Raw genomic sequence first — 13656 nt, forward strand, 5'->3', positions numbered from 1 at the left:
GTGCTGGTACTTATGGTGGTTTGATAGTAAAAAAATTGTACTAATAAATAAAATTTTGTAAAATATTTTAAATATTTACGTAAAATATATAAAAAATTTTTACATAGTAAATAATCTCCCACAACAAGGTGGAAATGTGTATCCCATCACGAAATATTCCTGTTAGGACAGGAATCTTGCGCTTATCCGTGGAATCCTTTTGATATATATTTACATTGGGAAGTTGAGTGCAGTCTTGAACATTTTTCCACTTAAATGACACTGATCCAATATTAAGCTGATACTAACAACGTGGAATGGCTTCATTAACAAAGCTTTGCTTCTTCCTCGAAACTAGTGAAAAATCAAGCCCTGTTGTGTATGCCCTGGATGCAGCTAACTTGTCTTCAGCTAGAAATGGGACATGATTTCCCAAATAGCAGAGTCGGATTGATGCTGTCCTCACCTTGTGTAAAGTCGTTCTCTCTCTTTGTTTTCTAGGACACGATGTAGGAAGCCTTTTCCACATGGCAGATGATTTGGGCAGAGCGATGGAGTCCTTAGTTTCAGTCATGACAGATGAAGGAGGGGCAGAATAAATGTTTTACAACTCCCGATTCCCGCATGGTTTTTATAATATTCATACAACAAAGAGGATTAGACAGTAAGAGTTTACAAGAAAAAAAAAATCTATATTTTTGTGAAGGGTAGTGGTACTATACTGTAGATTTCAGTAGTTTCTAAGTCTGTTATTGTTTTGTTAACAATGGCAGGTTTTACACGTCTATGCAATTGTACAAAAAAAAGTTATAAGAAAACTACATGTAAAATCTTGATAGCTAAATAACTTGCCATTTCTTTATATGGAACGCATTTTGGGTTGTTTAAAAATTTATAACAGTTATAAAGAAAGATTGTAAACTAAAGTGTGCTTTATAAAAAAAAAAAGTTGTTTATAGAAACCCCTAAAAACAAACACATACACACACACGCACACACACAAACTTTGAGGCAACGCATTGTTTTGCATCCTTTTAGCGTGATATCCATATGAAATACATGGCTTTTTTTTTCCTTGCATATTAAAGATAGGACTTCCTCTAACACCACCGAATGACTATTTCACATTGCTCTTTTCGGAATTGTTAACTGAGTGGGACTGGCTGTGGGTTTTTGTTTTATACATCTATATGTCTATAAGTATGTAAATGCTATAGGGATATAGATAAATAGATATAAATTTCTAGAGACCTTTTAAATTTCTTGTTCAAATGTTCCTGCCACTTGCTAATGGAAAGAAATTGCTTCTGGTCATCCAGGCTTACCTGTTTGGTCTAAAATGAATGTTCCCTGGAGCCTCAAGCCAGAAGGAGACTACCACACTAAAACATTGTCTGGGGCTCCAGGTGTTTCTCATTTTAAACTTTCCACTGACAACTAGGGTATTGAATTTTTTTAAAAAGGAACATATGAATGAATACACAGGACGACTTATGTCCGAGTAATCTGCTGGTTGATACATTCAGCTTCCTGCTTCCGGCAATGCCACGACCTAGATTTAATGATGCTTCAGTGGAAGTCAGAGCATCAGAAGGCATTTTTAATTCCCAGACGGTAGGAAGACTATGGTAGGGCTGGAGGGCTATGGATTCCCAGCCGGTCCCTGTGAGGGAGCCGGCCACTCTTAAAGGAGAGGATTGAATGAATGTTCATAACCATACATAGAGATCTTTATAATTAAACTGAATTATTCTTCCCTCCTCTCACAGTCAAACAGCAGTGGGTGTTTTGGTTTTTCTCTTTTTTTAAGATTTTTTTCTCATTGCAACGAGTTTTTAAGTGCCGCAAGACTTAATTTAAAATAACCCTTGGGAAAATGTGTAAGACAGTGGCGCCATCACATTGTGATCCTGTTAATATCCACCCAGAAGCCCATGACCTGTGTTTCCCTCCTTTGCATTTCTCTATGAGTAATTCCACACAGGTTTGTAAGTGGGAACGCAAATTGATTCAAATGTTCCAAAAGGTACTCCAAACCCTTTTTGGTGGATTAGACAGGTTACATATGTAAAAAGACAAAAATTGTTCAAAAAGAGGAGAAAAACTCAAGAGGACTAACTGGTAGGAAAAAGCTTTACTCTTTCATTTCATCTTATTAGTCTTTGATTTTTTTTTTAATCATTCAATAGGAATCACCGTGTGACCTATCATTTTGCAAATCTGTTACCTCTTACATTAATGGAATTAACTTTTGGAGAGTGGGTTTTGTCCATCATTTTATTAATGATAATTAACATCAAACATGGCTTCTCATGCTATTTCTACCTCACTTTGGTTTTGGGGTGTTCCTAATAATTGTGCACACCTGATTTCACAGCTTCACCACTTGTCTGTGTGAACATTTTTCTCCATTTTCCTTTTCCTTTATAATTTCCAAAAGAAAACCCAAAGCTCTAAGGTAACAAATCACATGAAGATTTGGTTTTAGTCTTATATTTTTTCCTTTATGTGACACTGGACTTTTTCTTTACCCAAGGATTTTTTTTTTTAAACCACGATTTAAAACAAGGGGTTCCTTTACTTCCTACTAAGAAGTTTAAGTTTCATTCTAAAATCAGAGGTAGAGTGCATAATTTTGTTTTAATCTTTTTGTTTTATTTTATCTTTTAGACATTAGTTTTGGAGTGAGTCTGTCAAAATATTTGAATAAAAATTGAGAGCTTTATTGCTACGTTTTAAGCATAATTTGGACATTTTTTCATGTTCTTTATAACCACCGAGTATTAAACTGTAAATCATAATCAATGTAACTGAAGCATAAACATCACATGGCATGTTATGTCATTGTTTTCAGGTACTGGGTTCTTACTTGAGTATCATAATATATTGTGTTTTAACACCAACACTGTAACATTTACTAATTATTTTTTTAAACTTCAGTTTTACTGCATTTTCACAACTTATCAGACTTCACCAAATATATGCCTTACTATTGTATTATATTACTGCTTTACTGTGTATCTCAATAAAGCACGCAGTTATGTTACAAAAAAGTGTTGATTGGACTGCAATACTTTGTTTTGATTTTAATTTAGTTAATTAATTTTTAAATAGGTAATTCATTCATATGGTGGAAAAATGAAAAATCCAGAAAGGCAGATAGTGAAGAGACCCCAGCTACCCTATTTCCACATCATCCTCACTGCCCTATAATATTATTATTAATTTCTTGTGTATCCATCCTTCCAAAGTATCTTTATATAAGCAATTACAAACATATGTTCCTACTTTTTTCCTTTTATTACACAGACAATAGCATTCTATGCACCCAGTTATATACTTTGCTTTTTTAAACTTAAGAATGGACTTGAGATTCATTCTTAATTATATTGAAATGAATCTTTCCATTTCAATGTATAAAATGCTTTCTCATTCTTTTTTACAGCTGCATAATATTCCAGTGTGTGATGTTTGTGGGATATGTGAGTTGTTTTCAGTTTTTTGCTATGACAAACAATACTGCACATCTCTCATTTTCATCATTTTGCTTGTTCAGAAATAATCTGTGGGACACATTCCTGGAAGTGAAATTTCTGGATCAAAAGTAGTGTAAGCAATTGTAGCTTGGGAGATCATTTTTGTGCAGCAATAATCCTAGTGTTTCTTTTGTTTTCTGTTTTAGTAATAACAAGTATATGAATTAACTGGTTTGCAGTTTACACTTTGCGTCTCAAGAGAATTTCACATCACTTATATTATTGTTAATGGTACCAGACCTAAGGGGAAATAATAGTGAGTGGTAGGAGTCTTGCCTAAAAGGATGTCTCAGAACTGGTTCTGGGGAGGATACCCCTACCGTGCATAGTCATGACCACCGCCAGAGGGAGACTCCCTCACCCCTGTCCTGCTCCACTTCTGCTCTAGCTGCAAAGGAGGCCAAGAAAATGAGTGACAATGTCAACTCTCCTAGGGAGAGGCTACCTTTGCCTCCCACCAAGACTGATGGTGACGAGTTCCCCAATGGGGTTCAGTTGCTGGGGGGGGGGGGTCCAAAGAAACTATGAAAGTCCACCAGGTACAGCCTATTCTGGTGATTTTGGAAATAATAGGAGATAATCAAACTCATTAAGAATGACATTAAGCAGGTGTGGCATCTCTGATACAAATCACTTGCTAAGTTGTTTGTTGAGGTGATGATGCTGACCTAAGTGACTACTACACTAAAAGAGTGCCCTTGAAGTCCATATATACCAAGGCTAATTTTCATCCTATTTAAATAAATTATCCCTCTTGCCATTCCCCAAACCTGCCTTTGTTTGAAACACCAGACTGGCTGTTTTGATGGCACTCAACTAGGTAACAGAGGAATCTTGAACACTTCACCGTGTCTAAGACAACTGTGTGTAGATGACTCTGAGGTGGGCATTTGGCTTTCCATTCCACACTTGGCACGGGCTGGAGGGAAGAGAATTATTTCAGTTAAAAATTAAAATGAATCAAGCTGGCACAGATTGTGCACCAGCAAGCAAAATGTGTGTTTGGGGGAAAGCACCAAGACTAATGGATGTGTTCTGTGGAGCCGCGGTGGGATTTCCCTGAATTTGTAATGCTCTAATGGTGGAATGAATACAAAGGCAGGCACTGGCACACTTGCAAAGACTTTGCCTTCAAATTAAGTGTAGGAAGGACACGAATTGAATTCTTTCCCACAGTAGCAAGCAAAGCCACTAGAGTAGGAACCACAGACACATTCTCCGTCGTTCCTTGGACTTCAGAGTGCTGTGATCTCATGGATTTATTTGACAAGACAACAGGGCAACACGCCAGACATTCTATAATAAACAATATTGTGTGAGTATGTGAACTTTGGGGATGTTTGAGAGTGGCTTTGTGTACAGAAAAGATTATATACAGTAACTTAAATTCTATACATACATACATATGTGTGTGCATATGTATGTATTTTATATATAGTCAGGATACATTTTCAGCTCTTCTATAACTTTTTATTTTGAAATAAAATTCAAACGTATAGAAAAGTTGCAAGAATAGTACAAAGAACCTCCATATACCCTTTATTCAGATTCAACAATTGTTTACATTTTGCCCTATTCTCTCTCGCTCGCTCTCTCAATAGTCAAGTCTGTTTTCATCCTGAACCATCTTGAGAGTAAGTTTTAGACATCATGCCCCTTTATACTTAAATACTTCCTGTATATTTCCAAAGAACTAGGACATTCTCTTGCAACCAATTGTTGCATAACAACAATTATCAAAATAAAGATATTTAACATTATATAAAACTATTATATAAAACTATCATCTACTCCCAGCCCATATTCAATGTGGTCAATTGTGCAATGATGTTTTTTATAGTTATATGTGTTTCCCTGGTCTGGTCTAGGATCTAATTCACGATTTCATGACATTTAGTCACATCTCTGTAATCTTTGATCTGGAACAGTTTCTCTGCCTTTGTCTTCAAAGACACTGACATTTTTTAAGAGTACAAGCCAGTTACTTTGTAGGATGTGCCTCAATTTGGGTTTGATGTGTCCTCATGATTAGATTCAGGATATGTGTTTTTGGCAGGAATATGACACAAGTGATGATATGTCCTCAGCACATTATAGCAGGCGTCATGTAAGGATGGTCTGTCCCATTCTTGGTGATGTTAACTTTGATCACTTGGTGAAGGTGGGATCTCCAGGTTTCTCCACTTGGTATACATTTTAAAACCTAATTATTCTTAAGTCTTTAGGTTCAACTTAGAAATCTTATTATTTTTCTATATATATATCATGTAGATGATCTGTATAAAATAAGAACACTTTCTGAGAGTTCCAATTCAATATGGCAATGTAGGAGGCTCCTGAACTCACCTGTTCCCATAGACACAATGAATCTACAGCTACATACAGAGCAATTACCTCTGAAAGAAACCCAGAAACTAGCTGAGTGACTCCTACACATATCAAGCAAATAAAAAAAAATCCACATCAAAACAGGTAGGAGAATGGATGAAGAAGCTGTGGTATATACACACAATGGAATACTACTCAGCCATGAGAAACAATGAAATCCAGCTATTTATGACAACATGGATGGACATTGAGGGTATTATGCTAAGTGAAATAAGTCAGAGGGAAGTCAAATACTGTATGATTTCACTCATAAGTAGAAGAAAACAACAACAACAAACAAACACATAGAGACAGAGATTGGATTGGTGGTTACCAGAGGGGAAGGGGGGGAAGAGGAGAGTGAAAGGGATGATTAGGCACATGTGTGTGGTGATGGGTTGTAATTAGTACTTGGGTGGTGAACATGATGTAATCTATGCAGAAATAGAAGTATAATGATGTACACCTGAAATTTATACAATGTTATAAACCAATGTTACCACCATAAAAAAAAGAAAAAAGAAAAAAAAACAGGTAGGAGAGGCTGAGACACAATGTCACCATAAACGCCACCACTGGTATGGCAACACACAACCAGGACGGAATTCACAACTACCAGCTTCTCCCTGAGAAGCAAGGGGTTTGGACTCCACATCTGGCACCCTAAGTTTTAAGATTTCCACCAGATATGAGCCCCTAAAATATCTAGCTTTGAAAGCCACAGCGCTTGCATCCACGAGACCCACAAGGCTATAGCAAACTAAGAGACAGTTCTTAAAGGGCTCATGCAGACTCACTATGGCTAAACCCCCAGGACACAGCACAGAGGCAAGAGACAGAAACTTCAGTCTTTCTTTGAAAGAGGCCTATTTGCTTAACAGTTGCAGCCTGAGAAGCAGGTTTCTAATTTAACATACAACAAGGGGCAGACTCCAGAAACCCCAGAAGCCAATGGATGCTATCTTTGTACTCTCCCTCTGACTCACTGCAGGCTGTTGGTATCTCCCAGAAAGGAGCTTGTGCACACATCTGGTGCCCTGGTTTATGTGGCTACTGCCCAGGGAATGCCCCACGATTGCCTGGCTCTGATGGCCAGTGGGGCTAACATTCATGGGTCCCACAGGACTGTTACAAACAGAGAAACAGTTCTTAACTGGGTATCCCCCCAGGGCCCAGTACAGGGGCAGCAAACAGAAACACCCACCTCCCAGTCTTCCCCTGAAAGAGAGGGTCTGGTTTCCAATCACCCTGCATCTAGGTGTTGACTGAGAGCCTCCCCTTTGGGACACTGACAGATCTTGGCACACCCTCAACTACTAGGAGCCACTAAGAACAGAGAAGGCTGCTTAGACAATCACAAAGGTTTGAGAGACAACCTAGAACTGGGCAGAGTTGAATAATAGGGTTCATCTCCTACACAGACCACTTCTTCAAGACTGGGAGGGGTGGCTGTTTTATCTAATGCATTGATACCAATATACCAATACAGAGAGTCAAGGAAAATGAAGAAATAGAGGAATACATTCTAAATGAAAGAACACGATAAAACATCAGAAAAAGACCTTAATGAAAAAGAGATGCGATTTACCTGATAAAGAGTTCAAAATAACAGTCATAAAGATACTCACCAAGGTCTGGAAAACAATGCATGAACAAAGTGAGGATTTCAACAAGGAGAAAATATAAGGAAGTATCAAACGGAAATCACAGAGCTGAAGAATATAATAACTGAACTGAAAAAAGACAATAGAGGGTTTTAACATCAGGCTAGATGAAGCAGAAGAAAGGATCAGCAAACTCGAAGACAGGTCAGTGGAATTCATCCAGTCAGAGTAGCAAAAAGAAAAAAGAATGAAAAAGAGTGAAGATAGGCTAAGGGACCTAAGGGATACCATCAAGCAGACCAATATTCACATGAGAGGGTTCCAGAGGAGAAGAGAGAAAGGGGCAGAAAACTTAGTTGAAGAAATAACGGCTGAAAACTTCCCTACCCGTAGGAAGGAAACAGACAAACAGATACAGGAACATCAGAGAGTTCCAAATAAGATGATTCCAAGGAGACCCACACCAAGATACATTATAATTAAAGAAGTGTCCAAAGTTAAAGACAAGCAGAGAATTTTTAAAGCAAGAGAAAAACAACTTGTTACATACAAGGGAACCCCCATTAGACCACCAGCAGACTTTTTAGCAGAAACTTTGTAGGCCAGAAGGGAGTTTCAGGATATATTCAAAGTGCTAAAAGAAAAAAAAACCTGCCAACCAGAATACTCTGGCAAAGTTGTGTTTCAGAATTGAAGTATAAAGTGGTTTCTAGAGAGGCAAAAACTGAAGCAGTTCAGCACCACTAGACTAGCCTTACAAAAAATGTTAAAGGAACTTCTTTAAGCTGAAACTAATGGGCACTAATTAGTAACAAGAAAACAGATGAAAGTATAAATCTCACTAAATGTAAATATATACTTAAATTCAGAATAATCTAATGTTGTAATGGTGGGGGTTAATCACTTATAAATCTAGTATGAAGGTTAAAAGACAAAAGTAGTAAAAACAACAATACCTACAATAATTTATTAATGGATACACAAGATAAAAAGATGTAAATTATGACATAAAAAACATAAAATGTGGGGGGGAATAAAAATGTAGAGCTTTAGAATATATTAGAACTTAAGTTCTTATCAACATAAAATAGATCATTATAAATATAAGATATTTTATGTAAGCCCCTTGGTAACCACAAAGCGAAAACCTATAAGTAGATGCACAAAAGATAAAGAAAAAGGAATCTAAGCATTCTACTACAGAAAAGTATCAAATCACAAAGAGAGAGAACAAGAGAAGAAAGGAAAAAAGGAATTACAAAACAGCCAGAAAATGAACAAAATGACAGTAAGTTCATGCCTATAAATAATTACTTTAAATGTCCATGGACTAAATTGTCTAATTAAAAGATATAGCGTGGCTAAATGGATAAAAGACCCAACTATACGCTGCCTACAACAGCCTCACTTCAGCTTTAAGGACACACATAGATTGAAAGTGAAGGGATGAAAAAAATGAAAACTAAAAGAAAACTGGGGTAGCTGTATATATACACACATATATATATATACACTTATATCAGACAAAATAGACTTTAAGAAAAAGACTGTAATAAGAGACAAGGTCATTATATAATGATAAAGGGCTCAATCCAACAAGAGGACATAACATTTGTAAATATTTATGCATCAACATAGGAGCACCTAAATATATAAAGCAAATATTAACAGACCTAAAGCGAGAAATAGCAACACAATAATATTAGGGGACTTTAATATCCCACTTTCAGAAATGGATAGATCATCCAGACGGAAAATCAAAAAGGAAACATTGAACTTAAATTACACATTAAACCAGATGGACTTAAACATTCACTTTCATCCAAAAGCAGCAGAGTACACATTCTTCTCAAGTGTCCATGGATCATTCTCTAGGACAGATCATATGTTAGGCCACAAAACAAGTCTTGATAAATTTTAAAAGATTCAAATCATATCAAGAGTCCTTTCCAACCACAATGATCTGCAACTAGAAATCAGTTACAGGAAGAAAACTGGAAAATTCACAAATATGTGGAGACTAAACATGCTCCTGAACAACCAGTGGATCAAAGAAGAAACCAAAGGAGAAATCAAAAAATATCTTGACACAAATGAAAGTGGAAACACAACATACCAAAACTTATGGGATGGAGCAAAAACAGTTTTAAGACAGAAGTTCATGGCGATAAATGCCTACACCAAGAAACAAAGATCTCAAATAAAAAGTCTAACTTTACACCTTAAGGAACTAGAAAAAAAAGAAGAAACGAAGCCCAAAGTTAGTAGAAGTAAGGAAATAACAAAGATTAGAGCAGAAATAAAGGAAACAGAGACCAAAAAAAAAAAAAAAAAAAAAAACCAATAGAAAAGATCAATGAAACTAAGCTGGTTTTTTGAAAAGATAAACAAAATAGACAAACCTTTAGCTAGACTCACCAAAAAAAAAAGGGACACTCAAATAAAATCAGAAATGCAAGAGGAGATGCTACAATGGATCCTACAGAAATACAAAGGATTATAAGAGACTACTATGAACAATTATATGCCAACCAATTGGATAATCTAGAAGAAATCAATAAATTTCTAGAAACATACAACCTATCAAGACTAAATCATGAAGATCTAGGAAATCTAGACAGATCAATTACTAGTAAGGAGATTGAATCAGTAATCAGAAATCTCCCAACAACAAAAGTCCAGGACCAGACGGCTTCACTGGCTTCCACCAAACATTTAAGGAATAATTAATACCAATTCTTCACAAACTCTTCCAAAGAACAGAAGAAGAGGCAACACTTCCAAACTCATTTTACAAGGCCAACATCAGCCTGATACCAAAACCAGACAAGGACACTACAAGCCAATATCCCTGATGAACATAGATGCAAAAATCCTCAGCAAAATACTAGCAAAGCAAATTCAACAATACACTGAAAAGATCATACACCATGATCAAGTGGGATTTATTCCAGGGATATAAGCATGGTTCAACATCTGAAAATCAATGTGATACACTACATTAACAAAATGAAGGATAAAAACCATATGACCATCTCAACAGATACAGAAAAAGCATGTGACAAAATTCAACATCCATTCATGATAAAAACTGTCAAAATGTGGGTATAGAGAAAACATACCTCAACATAATAAAGGCCATATATGACAAACCCACAGCTAACATTATACTCAATGGTGAAAAACTGAAAGCTTTTCCTCTAAGATCAGGAACAAGACAAGGATGCCCACTCTCACCACTTTTACTCAACATAGTACCGGAAGTCCTAGCCAGAGCAACTAGGCAAGAAACAGAAATTAAAGTTGGGGAAAAAAAAGTAAAACTGTCTCTATTTGCAGATGACATGATATTATATAGAGAGAACCCTAAAGACCCCATCAAAAAACTATAGAATTAATAAACTTCTTCAATAAAGTTGCAGGATACAAAATCAATATACAAAAATCTGTTGTGTTTCTATACACTAATAATGAACTACAAAAAAGATAAATTAAGAAAACAATGCCATTTACAATTGCATCAAAAAGAATAAAATACCTAGGAATAAATTTAACCAAGAAAGTGAAAGACCTGTACACTGAAAACTTATATATAAGACACTGAGGAAGAAATTGAAGACACAAACAAATGGAAAGATATTCTATGCTCATGGATTGGAAGAATTAACATTGTTAAAATGTACTACCCAAAGCAATGCACAGATTTAATGCAATACCTATCAAAATTCCAACGGCAGTTTTCACATAAATAGAACAATCCTAAAATTTGAATAAAATCACAAAAGACCCTAAATAGCCAAAGCAATCTTGAGCAAGAACAAAGCTGGAGGCATCATGCTTTCTGATTTCAAACTATATTACAAAGCTATAGTAATCAAAACAGCACGGTATTGGCACAAAAACAGACACATAGATCAATGGAGCAGAATAGAAAGCTCAGAAATAAACCCACACATATGTGGTCAATTAATTTATGACAAAGGAACCAAGAACATACAATGCAGAAAGGACAGTCTCTTCGGTAAACAGTGTTGGGAAAACTGGACAGCCACACACAAAAGAATGAAATGGACCATTATCTTATACCACATACAAAAATTAACTCAATGTATTAAAGACTTGAATGTAAGACCTGAAACCATAAAACTCCTAGAAGAAAACATAGGGGGTAAGTTCCTTGACATCAGTCTTGGCAATGACTTTTTGTATTTAACACCAAAAGCAAAAGCAACAAAGGCAAAAATAAACAAGTGGGACTACATCAAACTAAAATGCTTCTTCACAGCAAAGGAAACCATCAACAAAATAAAAAGACAACCTACTGAATGGGAGAAAATATTTGCAAATCATATATCTGATAAGGGGTTAACATTCAAAATATATAAAGAACTCATACGACTCAATAGAAAAGAAAAATAAAACAATCCGATATAAAACTGGGCAGATGATCTGAATAGACATTTTTCCAAAGAAAACATACAGATGGCCCACAGGTACATGAAAAGGTGCTCAACATCATTAATCAGGAAATGGCAAATCAAAACCACAATGAGAGAACACTTCACACCTGTTAGAATGGCTATCATCAAAAAGACATGCAGTTGGGCTAGGTCAGAAAGAGAGCAATGCCCTGAGGCTTTTCTTCAGGGGAAAGGCTGGAGGAACAGGCAGCAATGGTCTGGAGGAGGAAGTCTAACTACTGGTCCCAAGGGTAATGGAACAATGCCAGTGTGTTTGGGTTGCTGTGGCTTTGGTCCTTGGCATACATCAGATTGGTCCCCAGAGGCCCACGCCAGCAACCTGCATCACTTCCTTGGGTCCTTTGGCCTCCCTGAAGGTGATAGACTTTCGGCATGCACAGTTCAGTCTCCCATTCTGGCCTCGGGTGGTCCCGCCTCTGCACAGCCTTTGGGCCAGATTCTGGTCCCCTATACCTGGCCGTGCCCCTGGAGCAAGGGTGACTTGCTCCATAGTGTGACTCTGATGGAGTGTTGAGGGAGGTGATTGGGGTTTGCTTGATAGGTAGCATGAACCACACTCCTTAAGGATGAGTCTGGGACGAGGGGCCTCTGGCACCTGGGGCACTCAGGTTTCTCGTCTCAGGACTCCCCTACCGAACCCGTAGAACTCCCGAGATCTCCTGAGATTGGGCTTCCTCTGGGAAGAGTAGTCGTAGCAGCAGTGCCTTGGGCCTGATTCTGCCGCCCTCTGATACTCAGCGCATCCCAACCCATCCTCTCCCTGCCCCTCCATCTGGACTTACATTTACCACCCCACCCCCAGAACGGGGGAGGGAACTGCGCATGCACAGCTGCAAGTTTTCTGAAATACTCTTCTACCATATATTGTATGAACTGAGTCCAGTTTTCTTATACCGTTCATTTTGAAATCACATTTGTAAAAGAACACATTTTCAACTGTAACCTAAGGCTAATCTCTCCAATTCGCTCATATGCCAAATTGCCACAAACATTTTAAGCACTTAAACAAACACAGATTATTTCTAAATTCAACAAAGAAGTATTAAAACCATGGGTTAGGTTTACTTCACCATCTCTTTGTTTTATTCTAAACTTCCTAGGCTTTCAAGCCTTACTTGGTAAGGCAAAGCTTCTCAGTCGTATACTCCTAACGTGTCCCAGGAGTGCGGAGGTCTTAAACCTTGCGGTCTTGGGGGTGGCCAGAGGAAGCCTGTAACCTTCAGCCTCCTGCAGTTAACCAAGGACGCCCTACAATTAAAAATCAATTTCTCTGTATGCTATGACGTGAAAACAGTTGGGAAACACTGCACCGAGGGAATACTTTTACCATCCCGAAAGTTGAGGTTACTTGTTCAATTCCTGTCCATACTAAAACTAAACATCCTAGGTATGTTGACAATTTTTATTAGTCAGAAATTTGTGGCTAAGATGGGTTCACTCCTCTTATGGATAAACATTCAATCCCTTTTTATAGTCCTCCTCCTAACAACAGGAGGACTCCAAGCCATATAGGAAGTAAGTTTTTGCACACATTCTTCATACCCTGATTTCCTGGGTTTAACTTACCCTTTTACCAGTGTGGGTAACTGCAAGCCCCTATTCTAGGGCTCCCATAAGTCCTAGCTCACTAGCCTCATTCATGGATTATGTGGCTTGTCTTGACATAATTATTAACAAAACCCTTTCACT

The 13656-nt window shown here is 37.3% G+C and overlaps 1 protein-coding gene and 1 long non-coding RNA gene across 5 annotated transcripts in view; one reads left to right on the plus strand and one right to left on the minus strand.

Moving 5' to 3' along the window:
* The window catches only part of LOC101392552 (dystrophin), a 760070-nt gene extending 757346 nt beyond the window's left edge, over window positions 1-2724 (plus strand). For all 4 annotated transcript variants that reach the window (XM_004435057.3, XM_087426761.1, XM_087426762.1 and 1 more), the window contains one exon: window positions 481-2724. In XM_004435057.3, coding sequence (XP_004435114.2) covers window positions 481-492 — 12 coding nt within the window. In that variant the 3' untranslated portion in view covers window positions 493-2724. The remainder of the gene's footprint in view (window positions 1-480) is intronic.
* LOC147911963 (uncharacterized) overlaps window positions 1-13656 on the minus strand; it is a 98629-nt gene that overhangs the window by 56310 nt on the left and 28663 nt on the right. The gene's annotated exons all lie outside the window — the stretch shown is intronic.

The sequence above is a fragment of the Ceratotherium simum genome, chromosome X (assembly GCF_057802395.1).
Source record: "Ceratotherium simum simum isolate JZ-2026a chromosome X, ASM5780239v1, whole genome shotgun sequence".
In the NCBI taxonomy this organism is placed as follows: domain Eukaryota; kingdom Metazoa; phylum Chordata; class Mammalia; order Perissodactyla; family Rhinocerotidae; genus Ceratotherium; species Ceratotherium simum.